Genomic DNA, 16,396 nt, shown 5'->3' with positions numbered 1-16,396 from the left:
TTTGTTAATAATTTGGGGAAATGAGCTAGGTGTTTAATTATTGCTCCACTTGCGTACACTAATCATCCAACAAATAATTCAAGACGTGCCAAGTTGTATTGGCCTGACTTGACCTCTATGTGGAACCTACATCTTCATTCAATCCTCATATTATATAATCTCTTCGTTTCAATTTACTTGTCCGATTTTTCTTTTTAAACTACTAAAAAAATATGTTTTTTTTTCCTTTTGATAATAATTTAGTCGTTTCAAAGACATTTTTGTATATTTGATATATATCTTTAATTTAAGAGTACAAGATTCAAAAGCCATTTTATACTTTCTTAAATATCATATCAAGTCAAAACAGGACAAATAAATTAAAAGAAAAGGGGTATACGAAATTTTTTTTATACAACTATAGTTTCGCTCCTAATTAATACTATGCACTCCGAGATTTTGATGGATATTTACTATCTTTGTGTGCATAATAATAATGAAATACATTGTTTCACATGCATAAATAAGTGTATTTGTATGTATATAATATCTTTGAAGCAGAATAAATTGTATCCGCACGCATAATAATAGTAAAATGCATTATATTCGCATGGTTAATAAGTCTATCTGTGTGTGTATAATATTGCTGCTATCTGTATCTACACATATACACTATCACTCCCAAACAACTGGGCGAATAATAAATATATTCACACATATCGCTTTAAAATCTCAAACTATTATTATAAAAATTTTAATTTTTTAAAACTATGATCATTTTGGGCAAGTATAAAGTCTTAGTTTGTTATGTCACGTAAATTTTCCTAGATATAATTCATGCCTTAATTATAGGCGTGTAATTTGCAGCTTAAAAAAGATGGTAAATTAATATGTTACAACTGATTGTTCTGTACTTCGAGTGATAGACGGACGAACTGGATAGACATATTAAAATAGGTCAAATAAAAATGGGATAAAGACATAAGTACCCTTAGACTATGATTGAAATTTCAGAGACACACCTTAACTAAACTAAGGTCCTATTACCCCCTGAACTTATTTTTTTGGAATTTTATACACCTTTTTGACATACGTGGCCTCCAAATATCTCTCATGCGCCTCACCTATGTGGAGTCACGGAGTGTGCCACGAAATTACACGAAAAATGAGTTTGGGGGTAAAGGATCTTAGATTAGTTAAGGTGTGTTTCTGAGATTTCGGTCATAGTCTAGAGGGGTACTTATGCCTTGTCCCAATAAAAACAGATAAAATATTTGATTCGTCCGTATTTAACATAGATAATAAATATGTCAATAAACAAATATTAATTTTTATTTAGTGGATAAGACGAACAAGATTGATAATTAATCTAGTTTTAAAAAGTCTGTTATATTTACTCTTATACTTTCAGAAAATGTTTATAATTATCATTGGTCATACGTTTTTGATATATTTATTTTTACCATCCAACTTTGGGTACATATTTGTCCTTGGGCTGTTAAGTCTCATGTTTCTACTTTTATTATCTAATGTGGAGCTTATATGGATATAATTTTATCTTAATTTAAATTTTATTATTGGGTTGGGTTAGAAAATTTTAAAAATGAGAAGTATGGGTATATATGATCGGGTTGGGTTAGATTTTTCAAATATCAAATTAAATCATTATTGTAGGATTTTAAAATCTATAAACTAAATCAAACTTCAAATTTTTCAACTTTGGATTTCTTGAGTTTTTTTTGAAATTTCTCGAGTTTTCGGGGTTTTCCAATAAATTATTCATATACATATAATCAACTTGTACTTTAAATATATCTTAAGTCCTACTAAAAATACAACCTTCTAAGGAACTTTTTAAGAAAATAACACAAAATATGAGATGAATGATGATATAAAAGAATTAACAAAGATACTAATGAAATCGCATAAAACAAATATTGCATATTAATAAGTCATAAAAATGATCATAATTTAAAAGTACTAAATCATGCAAAAATAAATCTAATAAGTAGTAATTACATGGCTAAACATTGATGAAAAACTAAAATTAGCTTATTTACTTTTATTATCTAAATCACAACATTATTGTCATTCTTATTCAACAAACTAATTTTTTTTTTGGTTATCATTAATATTGATTTGATTTTGATTTGAGCTTTATTAGATTTACTAATATCTATGGATTATAATCTTTATTGGGACATTCAAAATTCTAAACATGAAATAATATGTTAAAAAAATAAAAACTATAAGAAATATTTATAAATTATATCAAAGTAAATATTTTTATATATAATATATATACTAAAAATTATATATATAATGTCAGGTTGGTTTGATCTCGGGTAGATTTTTTCTAATTAAAATCAAACCAACTCAAGTATAGGGTTTTTTTTTCAACATCAAACCAAACCACTAGTTTTTTTTTTTTTCAATTTAACTCGATTTTCGATTCAATCTTATTCACCTCTAATAAGAAGTATATAAATAATAATTTAATACAAAATAAATGAGTAGCTAGCAATTTTCTTGGTCACAAATTTATCAATAAATTTAGTTGACATCGACCAGAGCATATATAATAGCGTTTTGCTATTCTGAGTGAGACTTTCAACCAACAAAATCCAAATACAGTACGAGATATAATAAGAATAACATTAATTAGGAACAAATCCATTGCACTTTTTCTTCTTTCCATTTCCCAAAAAATATCGCAAGCTAGAAATTTACTCATAAATGTTGGGGAAGAGAAGATAAAAGTCGTAGAACTATTTTTTTCCTCAATATCCAAGAATGACAAAGTTGTTGTTTGCCCCCTCCCCCACCCACCCCACCAACCCTATTGCCTCCCCCCAAAAAAAAATACATTTGAATTTGTACTATAGATAAATAATTGGAAAAAGGCCAAAATATATTTGTACTATTTGAAAAGGTTTAAAATATCCCTCATCCACCTATTGGCTAAAAATACCCTTTAGTCAACTTTTTTGATCCACTATTACCCTTTAAACTAACAACCTTATATTTTTATTATTAATTATTACGTGACGTCTTTCTATTAGATAAAATTAAATTCCAACCCATCAAACTTTCTCCTACCCATCCAACCCATATTGACATCCCTTGACCCAAACTCAATTAAAAGATCCATCAAAAATAAAAAAGATTGGATATTTGATTCGTGTTCTCAATTATTGTAATTATAAATTCTTTATTTATAGTTTAGTTGATGCACTTCCTAAGGATAACTAAATTCATATCTAGGATTGTGGAACCATAATAGGAGAGTAACAATGAGATAGTTGTGTAGATAGAAGTTTTAGACGATAATTTTTAGGGTATGGTTAGTTCTTTCATTATTTTGTATGAATTTTAATGAAGGTCTGCATTAGAACCTGCCTAGATTCTTGACTTGCTTAGAAAAGTAGTTAAGTTTATAAAAAAGAACTAAGCATATGAATTTTAAACATGTATTCTATCTAAAAATTTGAGACGTGACGATGATAATCTATCTCAAACCTAAGTTAACAGTTATTAACGTAACACCCATAACACCCAAGTACCGTGAGAACTTAAGAAGATATCTCTTGTATTGATCGAAAGGACTCTAATTGTACCTAAGAGCAGTTAGTTATTTTACCCTAAGATTACTTAACTAAAGTTTCATAAAAGCAATTAGATGAACGATATGTCCAGATAGGAAATTCACTATCTTAGTTTCACATTTCTAATAATAACAATCGAATTTTTAGTTTTAAGCATAATCATACAAAGCAAATCTTTTAAACATTTACTTTCTACAAGAATTTTAGAAATAAATATCATTCATTTCGGTTATATCTATGAGTAATATTTTTGCTGTAATTTTGGTGGGATTCGACTCCAATCTTGTTGATTCTATATTAAATAACAATCACTTTATATCAAGTACAAGCAAAAATCTTAATGATCTATTTTAAATAGCGTTTGAATCTCAAGTGTAATGCCACATGAATAATAAAAGATGATTGTGCCAGATAAAGTCAAGATCCAACCCTAAATCCATTGCATATATTGCTCTAGTGATAAATTATGTTAAACATAAATCTAATTTGTTTTTACCCATAATAGCATAAACCTTATCCACAATTTCTTCGAGGTTCTTACGGGTCACTAATCAAATGAATGCTTTTTTTTTATCAATATATGGAAGCTGGCATGGAACTGAGTCAGCAGAGCCACCAGATCATGACACGTGTCCCTACATATTATTTATGGTTTTCTCTTTTTTTCTGAATTATTGAGATTTAAACTGTAGATGAAACAAATCGAAAAGTGAGAAAATAAAATAATTGGTCTATCAATTTTGTTGCCTTTTTTGACATGTCAGCTGTGCACCTTTAATTTGATCTTTTCTTATCCACACAAAAATATCCATCTTTCTCGTGTTTTCTTTTTAGGTGGTTCCTATTTCATTTAGCTATTCTAAAATTATTATTATTTCCTTTCGTTCTATTTTATATGAGTTAGTCTGACTTAACACGAAATTTAAGAAAGAAACTTGTGAATATGTTTGTGTGACTGTAAATCATTTCATTAAAGGTAAAATATACATTTTAGATATAGATTATTACTTAATATTATGTCTTTTTTTTACTGACTAAAAGGAAAAGTAAGTCATATAAATTGAAACATAGGGAAATAATATGTAGTCTTTCTTGACGGGCGAGCTAGCAGTTTGCAATGGCAGAGCTAGAAATTTCACGAATGAAGTCCATAAAAAATGTTGAGCATTTAAGGCTCTTTCAATGCATCTAAAACCACTAGGCTATAACACTGATGTCCAAAATTTGTTATTTAATCAGTTTGTGTATCATTTTACTTATAAATATAGTATTATTTTCCGATGAATTGGACACCTTCACTATAGGGTAGCTACGCCCCTGGTAGTTTGCATGCGAATTTGATCGAATTTAGTATGTACTTAAATTTTTATAAAATTGAACAAATAAATATATTTATCCTCTATGTACATGATAATCACATAGTAGGTGTGTTTAGCGTTGTGCAAGTTGCTACTAATATGCAACTGTTTTAGAATATTCAGACAAGAAAATGAAATATATATATATTTTAAAAAGGGTTAAATTATGCGGCTGAATTTTCTTTTAACTGTAGAGATGACACGTGGCTGATTCATCTAGCACTATTTCTATTGGTTTCTTCTTTCTTAATTATTATAAAAACTGGTCCCAAATGCAATTGAATCTCAATTCCTCTTTGTACAATTTCTTCAAATTTTTAGCTCAAAATCCTTCATTTTACCAAATTACTTGAAATTCCCTTCTGCTGATTGTCAAGAATTTGTTTGTCTGACAAAAGGCCCAATTTTTCTAGTTATATCATTAATTTCAGATTCAAAGGAAAATTATGGAGGTTTCAGTGATGGGAAGTTCTCAGGTGAATTTGGGTAGGAATGATTTGGTATGTAAAGAAGTTGGAAATTGTAGTTTTACAAAGAGTTTCAATTCAAACATATCCTCCTCTTCTTCTTCTTTGAAAAGTTCAAAATTGTGTATAAAATTGCGTTCCAAGTCTTTGAATAAGTTTAGTTTGAAAGCATCTTCTTGTTCACAACCTGAACCACTCATATCGAAGAATAACAGAGAAACTAAGACGGTAAGTTACCACATCTTCGTGTTTTTATTTATTTTGTTTTGAGATTTGTCATGTTGTTGTTTTTTATTTAGAATTTGGGGGTTTGTATCTATTAATTGTGAAAAACAAAAACGGATTAGCATTCACAAAGTATTCCCCTGATATGTAGGATAGGAGGGGAAGTAGGAAGTAAAAATGATGTTTTTGGTTGAAATCCTTAGTGGTACAAATATTTGGAATAATATTGATATGTTGTTATTGTTGAGCCGAGTTAGATCGGAAACAACCTCCCTACCTCTTAGATGGTAAGGGTAAGGTCCGGATAGATCCCACCTTTTTCAGACTCCACTTGTGGGATTACACTGTTGTAATATTGGTATGTTATTACCATTCTAATCATGCAACTTGAGCTTATGTTGTTTCCTTAAGTCAATTCTGGAGTATTTTGTTATATACCATGATGTGCGCACTGTTTGCATTTATATTAGAACTTTAGATGAAGAATGATCCTTTGAGTTCAAATGTCCTTAATAGCTCAATGATTAGGAATATCAATGAGAAGTTGGATTAATACCGGCATGATTGGTTATTGTATGCTAAAATTGGTTATGTTAATTGTGATTTGTGCTAAAATTGGTTATGTTAATTGTGATTTGATTATCATAGTACTAGCTAGATTCATATGTGTTTGATATTCTTTTAATTTTGAAAATTTCATGATGCACTTTAAGGGAGTGTGCGCTTCATTTCTCACTTTTTGCGTTATTAAAACATTGTTCTATTGCTATATTGACATGTCTTGCTCTATTGGAAATTTTCTTGCAGACTGATGGTGGTGTGAAACTATTTGTTGGGTTGCCACTTGATACTGTTTCAAGTACTAATACAATAAACCATGCTAGAGCAATTGCAGTTGGATTAAAAGCATTGAAGTTACTAGGTGTAGATGGCATAGAACTCCCAGTCTGGTGGGGAGTTGTTGAGAAGGAAACCAGGGGAAAGTATGACTGGACAGGCTACCTTGCACTTGCTGAAATCATCCAAAAGTTGGGACTTAAGCTTCATGTGTCACTTTGCTTCCATGCATCAAAGGAAGCCAAAATTCAACTCCCAGAATGGGTTTCTCAGATTGGTGAATCTGATCCTAGTATCTTCTTTAAGGACCAATCAGGACAACACTATAAAGATTCTCTTTCGTTTGCTGCTACCGATGTTCCTGTCCTTGATGGAAAGACTCCGGTTCAAGTCTACAAAGAGTTCTGTGAGAGCTTCAAGACTGCATTTTCACCGTTCATGGGCTCCACAATCACGGTATGAATTGTTTAGTTTAACTTTCAAGCCTTTTGGGCATTCTGGTTGCATTGGATTTAACTTTATATCCACTGGTTGTAATGTATTTTGGCACCAATCTAATCTAATGGTAGTTATCTTTCAATGTATAAAGTTAAACTCATTAGTACATTGTGTCATCTTTCAGGGCATTTCTGTTGGTCTAGGACCAGAAGGCGAGCTTCGCTATCCTTCTCATCACAATCCATCCAAAATGAACAATCATCAAGGAGCTGGTGAGTTTCAGTGTTATGATAAATACATGATGAGTTCTCTCAAACAGTATGCCGAAAGCAACGGTAATCCTCTGTGGGGATTGGGTGGTCCGCACGATGCCCCTGGTTATGATCAACCACCCATGACAAGTACCTTCTTCAAGGAGAATGAAGGATCTTGGGAGACAACTTATGGTAACTTTTTCCTTTCTTGGTACTCGGAGCAGCTCATTTCACATGGAAGCCGACTTCTTTCGCTTGCTTCTGAAACATTCCATGACGTTCCAATCTCCATTTGTGGCAAAGTTCCCCTTGTGCATTCTTGGTATAAAACCCGATCCCATCCTAGCGAGCTAACAGCCGGTTTCTATAACACAGCCAACAGAGATGGTTATGTAGAAGTGGTTGAGATGTTTGCAAAGCATTCGTGCCAAATTATCTTGCCTGGGATGGATCTCTCGGACAATCTCCAGCCAAACAAATCTCTCTCGAGCCCAGAGTTGTTGGTTGCTCAAATTACATCATGTTGCAGAAAGCACGGAGTGGAAATCTTGGGGCAAAACTCAATGGTTGCAAATGCACCAAATGGTTTCGAACAGATAAAGAAGAAGTTGTCAAGTGAAAAGGAAATGAGCTTGTTCACATATCAAAGAATGGGTGCTGACTTCTTTTCTCCTGAACATTTCCCTGCATTCACTCAATTCGTTCGGAGCCTTAATCAACCAGAACTGGATTCGGATGATCAACCAACAAAACAAGAAGAACGTGTTGCCAGTAATCATCTCCAGATGCAAGCAGCTTAGATTCAGATTCTATGTACATATTGGTAATCATCTTAGAAACCGTAATTTCCCTATAGTAATGAATAGGTAGTAGCTGAAAGTTGCAATCATTCAGTTTTTCTGTTATATATATATATATATATATATATATATATATATATATGTATTGTTATAGTATGAGAAAGTTTGTTGGCTTGAATTATGAAGATAGCTTTCAAATATATTTGTTCTTTGGTTGCATTTCTTTGGCCTTTTTGAGTAACTTGCAATTCTCTTCTCTTAGTTAAACATTGCATGTATGGAACCAACAACTCTCCCGGCCGCTCTCACTATTTTAAGCTGTATGAATCAATTTGTGCACACTTCGATAATTTTATTAGATATTTCGACTTCCTTAATTTTCACACATTTCATTGATTGATATCTATACGATGTTATAGTTAATATCGTTGATCCATTAATTGAACACAAGTTTAAAGTTCATTGAATAAATGCAATCAGTGTATCCTTTTTTTCACAAGTTTTGGTGTAAAGCTTTTTCTATTGTCCACAATTTGGAGTATTGATAGAACACATAATTAGTGTGAAATAGAATTTCTTGAAATCATGTTGTATATTTTAAAATGAATTGCTTTCCAACAAACTTTGTCATGTACTCAAAAAGGAACAATTACATATCTTATCATCTTTGATTTTTCTTACATATAAAGACAAAGCGTATGGGTCCATGTTTTCCATAACACAACTCCACGAAGCAAGAAACTCATACATCTGGTTGAACTACCACGACTTCTTTGGATAAAAGAAGACTAGCTTTTAGAGTGGATTCCTTTCCTAAACTAAAAAATTTACTTACCTTCAGTCGGTATCATTTCGCTTAAGCCGGGAACTCCTATTTACCTTATGATAGGTATTCTTTCTTATAGCTATCATCAAAAAAGCGGAAGACTTTTCTTTGTCTCATCCACACCCAGGAAAGAAAAGATCAGATAAAGTGAGATATTTCAAAATTATGTTTGCGATTAAAATTATAATTTGTTTGCTATATCGGCTCTATCCTTAACTATAAATTTAGTCTCAAACTTAATCCTGAATATCACACATTATCCTATCCAACTTGATATTATTTTATTCTCCCTCCTAGATGGGATAATTTAATTCAAGGATTATAATTCTTGAATAATTTAGTCCGTGATTCAAATGGGCCCGTAGAAACAAGAAAGTCGGTTTAAGTGGCAGCGGCCACCGGCCATAACATACATAGTATCATAAATAATTGAATGAAAAACCTTGAAAACATGGAAACATCTTACATTTGGCAACATATAACGTGTCTACTTATCAATTGCTTATTCAAATAATATCAACGCTAGAAGAAAACCAATTGTATCATATGTGTTCGGATTCTTCAAAATGTCAACAAATACATATTGAATTCTTGAAAATTAATGTATTTTGAAGAATTTGATACGAATATGGCATGACATTAAAAATGAAGAGTCTGCACAACTAAACTGTAATAGATATCAATACAAATTTCTAGGCTGATGTTTGATTTTAGATCCTCACAATCATATCATACAATTACTAATATTTGAGTAGGTAAATACTTCTCATTTCAATTATATCTTCTTATATAAAATAATAGTTTTAAGTAAAGCATCTTGATGTATAATACAAAGTACCTTCGTTACGTAACTTAATAAATGAATCTTGATGTTTATTTCAAAGTTCTAACATATTACATACTTTTAATATTTAAGAAGTCTTTCTTTGTTACAAATTAGATTTTGTACTCTTTTTTCTTCTTCTATTACCTTCAATATTTTCTAAGCAAATATCAAATCAATTAAAATTCACCATTAATAGGCTAAGCCATTGAAGAACACAAGTTTTGATTTTTCATAGTATAGGGAAGTAAATAGAAATTCATTAAATATGTATAAAAATATATAAAACTCGTAACTTCTTGTCTATGAGATTAAAGTAATTTGTTTAACTCATCAAGCCATGAAAATCTATAGCATGCATGAAGAAAGAAGCTAATCAATGATTTTTTCAGTCATTGCGCGGTAGCTTTTACTCGGGAAGAGGGGGAAATAATAGGAAAAGTTTTTGTTCTACCTCCTAATTTTTATAAAATGAGTGAATATTTTCTTGTGGATCAAATATAAATAGACTGATATTATTTCTTCAAATCATGTTATATGATTTAAATTGAATTGCTTTCAAACTTTGTCAATTGTCATGTACAAATTACAGAAATCACATACATTTTAGGCAAAATTACAATCTATCCATTAAAAGTTTATAATTACAGAAAACCCTCAAACGGATACAATAATATAAGCGTTGATACATTAATCTGATGCGCGAGATACATTAATCGTTAAGTAAGATACATTACATTGTATACCTGATACACTAATCTGATGCGCAAGATACAATAATATAAGCTTTGATACATTAATCTGATGCTCGAGATACACTAATCTGATGCGCGAAAATGAGGGATTTTAGAAATTTGTAAAACTTATTGGGGATAATGGTAATAAGTAAACTAAAAGGTGGGATTTCTGTAATTTTTCCTTTTTTTTTTCCTTACATAAATGATAGGGAAAATTGTATATAATAGCAAACTATTAATTCAAATTAAATGCTATAAATATAGTTTGATTTAATTGTACCTCATAGCAAACTGTTGTTATTTCACCTCTCTCCTGGTGAATCTCGCTCGCCATTCTCTTTCTCTCCCTCGCCTCTCTCGTTTTTTATACAAACGCAAGTGTATAAAGTGCATTTGTGTTTGTATAAAGCATGAGAAAATTGTATATATACATATATTTTCGTTCCCCTCTCCCAGATCTTGCTCGCCACTCTCCCAGATCTCGCTTTCTCACTCGCCTTTCTCACTTTATACAAAAACTGCAAATTGTATAAAATGCGTTTGTGTTTGTAGAAAGCGAGAGAAAATTGTATATATACATATATTTTCGTTCCCCTCTCTCCCCTCTCCTAGATCTCGCTCGCCACTCTCGCAGATCTCGCTCTCTCACTCGCCTCTCTCACTTTATACAAAAGCGCAAATGTATAAAATGCGTGAAAATTGTATATATACATATATTTTCGTTCCCCTCTCTCACCTCTCCCAGATCTCGCTCGCCACTCTTTCAGATATCGCTCGCTCACTCGCCTCTCTCACTTTATACAATTGATCTTTTTATATATGTATACCAAAACAGATTATACAATTGCTTTCTTTTGTATATGTATAGCGAAATATACATATTTATGTTTGCTATGGAGCGCAATTATGCAAATTTTGATATAACATACAAATATGAATTTTGTGTTTGCTATATGTGAAAGTCGCTCTAAGTGATACGTCTCCCCCTAATAAAGACTCAAGTTTGGGCCCAAGTTTTTAATAACACAACCCCACCAAGCAAGAAACGATCATACAATATTTTCTCAATTGGTAATTTTTTTTAAAAAAAATTGTGTTAAAAAGAAAAATATCAAACTTTTATATTTTAGAATAATTTTATGATTTTGATTTATCTCTTTAATAAAATTATTTCTAAACACACGGCACCACGTAAATTAAAATGGAAGAAGTAATATTGGAAAGAGTCTCCTTTAATTTATTTTAACGATACATACAATAAACGTAAATTTAAGTGACTCTAGATATCGATAATATGTGTATATATATAGTAGGACAAACGAGAAATCTTGAAAATATGGAAGATCTCACATGTGGCAACGTATAGCATGTCTACTTATCTATTTTGCTTAATTATTCAAATGCCAACGATATAATGCTTCTTGAAAATCAATTATAGTAGATTCAATGAATATCGATTCAAATTTTTGTGATGATGTTTGATTTTAGATCCTCACAATCATATCGTACTATTAATATTATATTTTAGTTGGTTAATTATTCACATTTTGACAACATCTTTTTAATAGTTTTATTGAGAAGTATTGAGAATATGTATGAGCTTGGCATAAATTGTTAGTTTCGTCGACAACCTTAAAAGTACCTCTCTACTTAACTAACTAACTTAGATACAATTTCGATCTGCCACATGACATAGCAAGTGGTTTCAAACTCTTATAGAAGCATGTGACTATTAAATAAAGGGAAAAAGGACAAATATACCCCCAAACTATCGTAAATGGTATGTAAATACCCTATGTCATACTTTTGGGACATTGGTGCCCCTACCGTCCAAAAACTAGAGCATATACACCCTTTATACTAACAGACATACATGTGTCAAAATCTTATCCACCGATCTGACATTTATTGGCAGATAAGATTGCGCCACGTGTCCCTATTTAGTCTTCCGTTAAATGAAGGGCATATATACTCTAGTTTTTGGACGGCAGGGGCACCAATGTCTCAAAAATATGACGGAAGATATCTGCATACCATTTACGATAGTTCAAAAGTATATTTGTCCTTTTAAAATAAAAAGTCAAGAGAAGTGTTAATGAAAATATCTCTAAAATTGGTGAGAATTTAGGAATGTATTTCATTCATATTGCAAGATCAGAGCCTCCAAGGTGTATTTAAATTCAATTAGTTATGTAAAGGGGTGCTTTTAAAGTTGTTAATAGTTCAAAAATGAAACTAATAATTCACGCCGATTTGCGCCTACAACATACAATGTTAAAAATTGACATCCATGTTTTCAAGCAGAAAATTATGATAAACACAAATATCATAATATTTCAAAGGCAAGAGCAGCATTAAAGTTTTTTCAAAGAAAAAGGTGATTTAAGTAAATTCTATACACAGAAAAACAAAATGTACAAAATATGTCTAAAGAGGATCATAATATATATTTTTTTTCTTTCTAATCTTTAGCTGCAACAACATTCTTTTGGTTCTTTAGTTTCTGTATCCTCCTTTTTGGTGTGGTCCTTGAGAAAACATACAAGAAATAATGATTATCAACTTTGGCATTTTATTCTGCATTTGCACCATTCTTGTGCTCTTCACATTCAAACACTGGAATTATTGCACTTCCAAGCAACCACGCCGTGGCCGCTAGCACTGTTGAACAAATGCAAACATGAAATTTAGAAACCAGAAGAACATATTGAAGGTAACAACACATTCTTTGACATGCTATGATACTTGGATTTCTAAAACAACAGTGTACCATATGTGTAAACCTTTTTTATCTCTTTGATTATGTGTTATAAACCACCGAAGTCCAGCAACATCGAACATCTTCTTCCCTTTATGTAAAAATTGAATGCAAGCTTAAAAGAGAACATTACACCACAATTACTGGTAATTAACTAATTGCATGACCAGCTCAAAGAGTTAATAAGCATCAAGTACAATATTCTTATGAAGAAACGATACTCGAAGACAACTAAAAACAAGATTTTAAGATAAAAGGACAAAGTTGTAGAGTGAACTGATAAAAGTTCCCTCCGTGACTGTTTTAACACGATTGACATGCAATTAAGACCTTGTTATCTTGATAATTGTGAAAAGACTTGTAAAAATGCTTGATTGTGAATTTGAACTTCTGCAAGGTAAGAGATAGAGCCAAACCTCAAAGACAAGTCATTCACAAGCAATTTTAGTGTCAAAGCTGCTAAGGCATATGGCAAATGCCTGGAATGCTGATAGTGGGTAGCGGTAATCCATTGTAAACATGTCCTTCCCTACTTTACCGAACTGCAAAATAACCTTCTCATGTTCTGGTCCAGCCGCACCATTCTCTGGAGAAGCCACCAACTGAAAGTTCTTCACCGAGGCGACGGTTACCCGACCATGAAAGTTCAAACACCAACATTGGAGCTGCTCATGCCATCTGGGAGCCTTATTTTTCAGAACCAGTGAACCTTCTCGTTGAGTTTCTATAGGCCCAGACAAAGACTTATCCAAGCGACTTGATTTGGATCGAAGAAATCGCATTGGAAGAGAGGAACCACTATTGTCCATTGGGAAATCAACCTGTGTGGGAGCTATACCTCCAGGTTTAATGGCAGAAGCTGGGATAGCATCCATCACACAATGCATTCTTCTTGGCCCCCTGCTAGTTACATAAGATGATTGACCTATCATTATCCACTGTCTAATACTTACCAATGTGTTATACCATTAGTATCATTACTAGAAGAGCCCTTTTGTATTTTTCGAGAAAGAGAATTCATGTATCAAGAAAAATTTAGTCCTCCAAACTTTTGCAAGAAAAGTAAAGCCTCACCTGGCTCCAAGTACATTCAACTCGTATGAAATATGAGCAACTTCATAGTTTCCAGCAGGCACTCTAGGATTCATTTGTTTTGAGCCCACAAGCCTAGTGGAACGGCTCTTCACCAGCTTGGCTCCAGCGTAAGGAAGAATAGAATCATATGCAGTAAACTTGGTTCCAAGGAAATTTGATCTAGCCAAACAAGAAAGAGACTCTTTAAACACAATCTAAGCTTTACTACTCACCCCGTCAATAATAAGCAAGCCATACCTTAATTTCCCGATACAAGTGCCACCTCCCTTTGACATTTCATTTGCATCTAGTGATATAGTGTAGTCAGTGCAGGTGGCCTTCCTGTACTTCCGAGCAGCAAGAAGAAACTTGCCATCATCAGCCAATGCTGCCACAATAAACAGATAAATTAAAAGTGTAAGATGATTCCAAACTTGAGGATGCATTGAAACTTAACATAACAGCACACTTCCCTCCACACAACCCCTCGTTTAAAAAGATAAAATGAAGGCCTGGATTCTCAAACAAATGCTCACCTTGAGTCAAACTAAGGTATAGATGATATGTCTGTGTTGTCTGGTTTCGCTTTATAAAGCACTGAAGGAGTGTGTCTCGTGGACCAGGCTGCAAAAATAGGGAATACTACTAAGAATACATGAAACAGAGATAAGTAATGAACTTCATAATGGATATGTTACTTCTTATGAGGAACTTCACAATTTTTTACTGCTTTCTTATTTTTCACTCATGGAAGGGATGACTGACCATCTTAGTTCAAAACTTACTCAGCAATAAGACAGTATAATTCATATCCAGGGATCCGAAAACAATCTGATTTGCAGAACAACAAAACTTGGAAGAGTTGTTTGGAAAGTTAAAAAAAAGAGTAATTAGGCATATTATCAGCAAGAAGACAGAATAGATGCCACCAAAAATATGGAAAATGAACCAAAGAGTGGCTTAGTGCCTAACATATATCATTTCAATGTTTTCCACATCCTCAATTCAAGCTCAACTTAAGCAAAAGCCAATCTTGAACTTCAATTCAATCTCAACTTAAGCCAAAGCTAATCTTGAACTTCAATTCAATCTCAATTTAAGGCAAAGAAACAAGAAGTTATAAAACACAACCACTTAAATAAACAAGAAAACTCCAAATCAAATCAACACCATAAGCAACAAATTAAGTACTTGTAAAGTGATACCACCTCAAATCCTGAAAGCAAATCCCAAAGAAAAACAACAGAACTAACAATTGGAAGAGGGGAATCTTTCTTTACCTGCTTGACAGAAATTGGGAAAGTTAACTTGCCAGAAACTTCAGGAGTCTTCACCAACTCCTTCATAATCTCCCTCCAGCTCCTACACACTCCAGAACAAGCTACAACACTTTTCCTCAAAGGCCATTTAGATTCTGTATCTTCAATCCTCATAAGAACCTCTCTCAATAACTCTAAAGGCAAATTAGCCCAACAGCTCTCCACAAGCCCTTCATCAATCCCCTCTGTTTCCTCCGCCACAGCCACCACTGAACTCTGGCGACACCTTGACTTTGACCCATATCCCCACTTCATCTCACAACCCAAAAAATGCTAAAAATTTGACTTCTCAAAACAATGCTTATAAACTCAACCAAAACAGACCCACCTCACAGAATTTCATAAAAATCACACCCACAACCCAAAATGCACCTCAAATCCAGATCTGAAATCCATAATCCCCCTAAACACCAAAAAGATTGAATCTTTAACATTCTTTCATGTCTAAACTCAACACCCAATGCATTAAAACCAAACTGAGATAACAAGAAGTTGATTATTCAAATGAGATCAAGAAGCATAAACAATAGAGAAAGTGAAGATAAAGATTGTTATGGAGGATAAAAAAAGGTAGTAACATGAAAGGTGAAAATGGAAAAAATATTTGAAGATGTGTAAAGAGAATATGAAAAGGATAAATAGTGATGAAAAGGGATAGCTATGGAAAGAGAGTGCTAGCTAGTACTAGTAACTAGTAATGAATGGATAAGTGAATCATTGAGTTAAGGGGCCTACCCCATCTTCCTATTATTACTAGAGTATTTAATAAGCCATGAAGATTCAGAAATTTAATAAGTCTTAAGAATAATGATGTGTGACTATTAAAATAAAATAAAATATACTGTATTATTTAGGGTTTAAATCTGTAATTCCTTCATTTAAATGGATATTCATTA

General features: G+C 32.3%; 2 protein-coding genes across 3 annotated transcripts; one reads left to right on the top strand and one right to left on the bottom strand.

Moving 5' to 3' along the window:
- The first annotated feature begins 5,222 nt into the window (after nucleotides 1–5,222).
- On the top strand, nucleotides 5,223–8,182 carry LOC125849782 (inactive beta-amylase 9). The gene is made up of 3 exons (XM_049529758.1): nucleotides 5,223–5,637; nucleotides 6,442–6,927; nucleotides 7,094–8,182. Exons 1-3 carry the CDS (start codon nucleotides 5,389–5,391, stop codon nucleotides 7,961–7,963), a joined length of 1,605 nt encoding a protein of 534 aa, XP_049385715.1. The 5' UTR covers nucleotides 5,223–5,388; the 3' UTR covers nucleotides 7,964–8,182.
- A 4,580-nt stretch (nucleotides 8,183–12,762) lies between these two features.
- Nucleotides 12,763–16,147, bottom strand: LOC125849746 (tubby-like F-box protein 6). 2 transcript variants are annotated; one of them, XM_049529719.1, is made up of 6 exons: nucleotides 15,462–16,147; nucleotides 14,718–14,805; nucleotides 14,440–14,569; nucleotides 14,182–14,361; nucleotides 13,524–14,010; nucleotides 12,763–13,010 (listed from the first exon to the last, which is right to left on the bottom strand). In XM_049529719.1, exons 1-5 carry the CDS (start codon nucleotides 15,753–15,755, stop codon nucleotides 13,536–13,538), a joined length of 1,167 nt encoding a protein of 388 aa, XP_049385676.1. In that variant the 5' UTR covers nucleotides 15,756–16,147; the 3' UTR covers nucleotides 12,763–13,010; nucleotides 13,524–13,535. The 2 variants fall into 2 exon arrangements, with proteins under 2 accessions (XP_049385676.1, XP_049385684.1); XM_049529727.1 differs by having other exon boundaries at nucleotides 13,524–14,007.
- Nucleotides 16,148–16,396: the final 249 nt, after the last annotated feature.

Source organism: Solanum stenotomum, chromosome 1, assembly GCF_019186545.1.
Source record: "Solanum stenotomum isolate F172 chromosome 1, ASM1918654v1, whole genome shotgun sequence".
Lineage (NCBI taxonomy): Eukaryota > Viridiplantae > Streptophyta > Magnoliopsida > Solanales > Solanaceae > Solanum > Solanum stenotomum.
Note: the sequence above shows the minus strand (reverse complement) of the source record. Positions and strands in the feature narration are given on the sequence as shown.

Excerpts from the sequence above, each read along its gene's own strand:
- LOC125849782 (XM_049529758.1), top strand. The coding sequence starts at position 5,389 with ATGGAGGTTTCAGTGATGGGAAGTTCTCAGGTGAATTTGGGTAGGAAT. Across the intron at positions 5,638-6,441 it reads ATAACAGAGAAACTAAGACG|ACTGATGGTGGTGTGAAACT; the intron begins GTAAGTTACCAC and ends ATTTTCTTGCAG. Across the intron at positions 6,928-7,093 it reads TCATGGGCTCCACAATCACG|GGCATTTCTGTTGGTCTAGG; the intron begins GTATGAATTGTT and ends GTCATCTTTCAG.
- LOC125849746 (XM_049529719.1), bottom strand. The coding sequence starts at position 15,755 with ATGAAGTGGGGATATGGGTCAAAGTCAAGGTGTCGCCAGAGTTCAGTG. Across the intron at positions 14,806-15,461 it reads TCCCAATTTCTGTCAAGCAG|CCTGGTCCACGAGACACACT; the intron begins GTAAAGAAAGAT and ends CTATTTTTGCAG. Across the intron at positions 14,570-14,717 it reads ATACCTTAGTTTGACTCAAG|CATTGGCTGATGATGGCAAG; the intron begins GTGAGCATTTGT and ends TTATTGTGGCAG.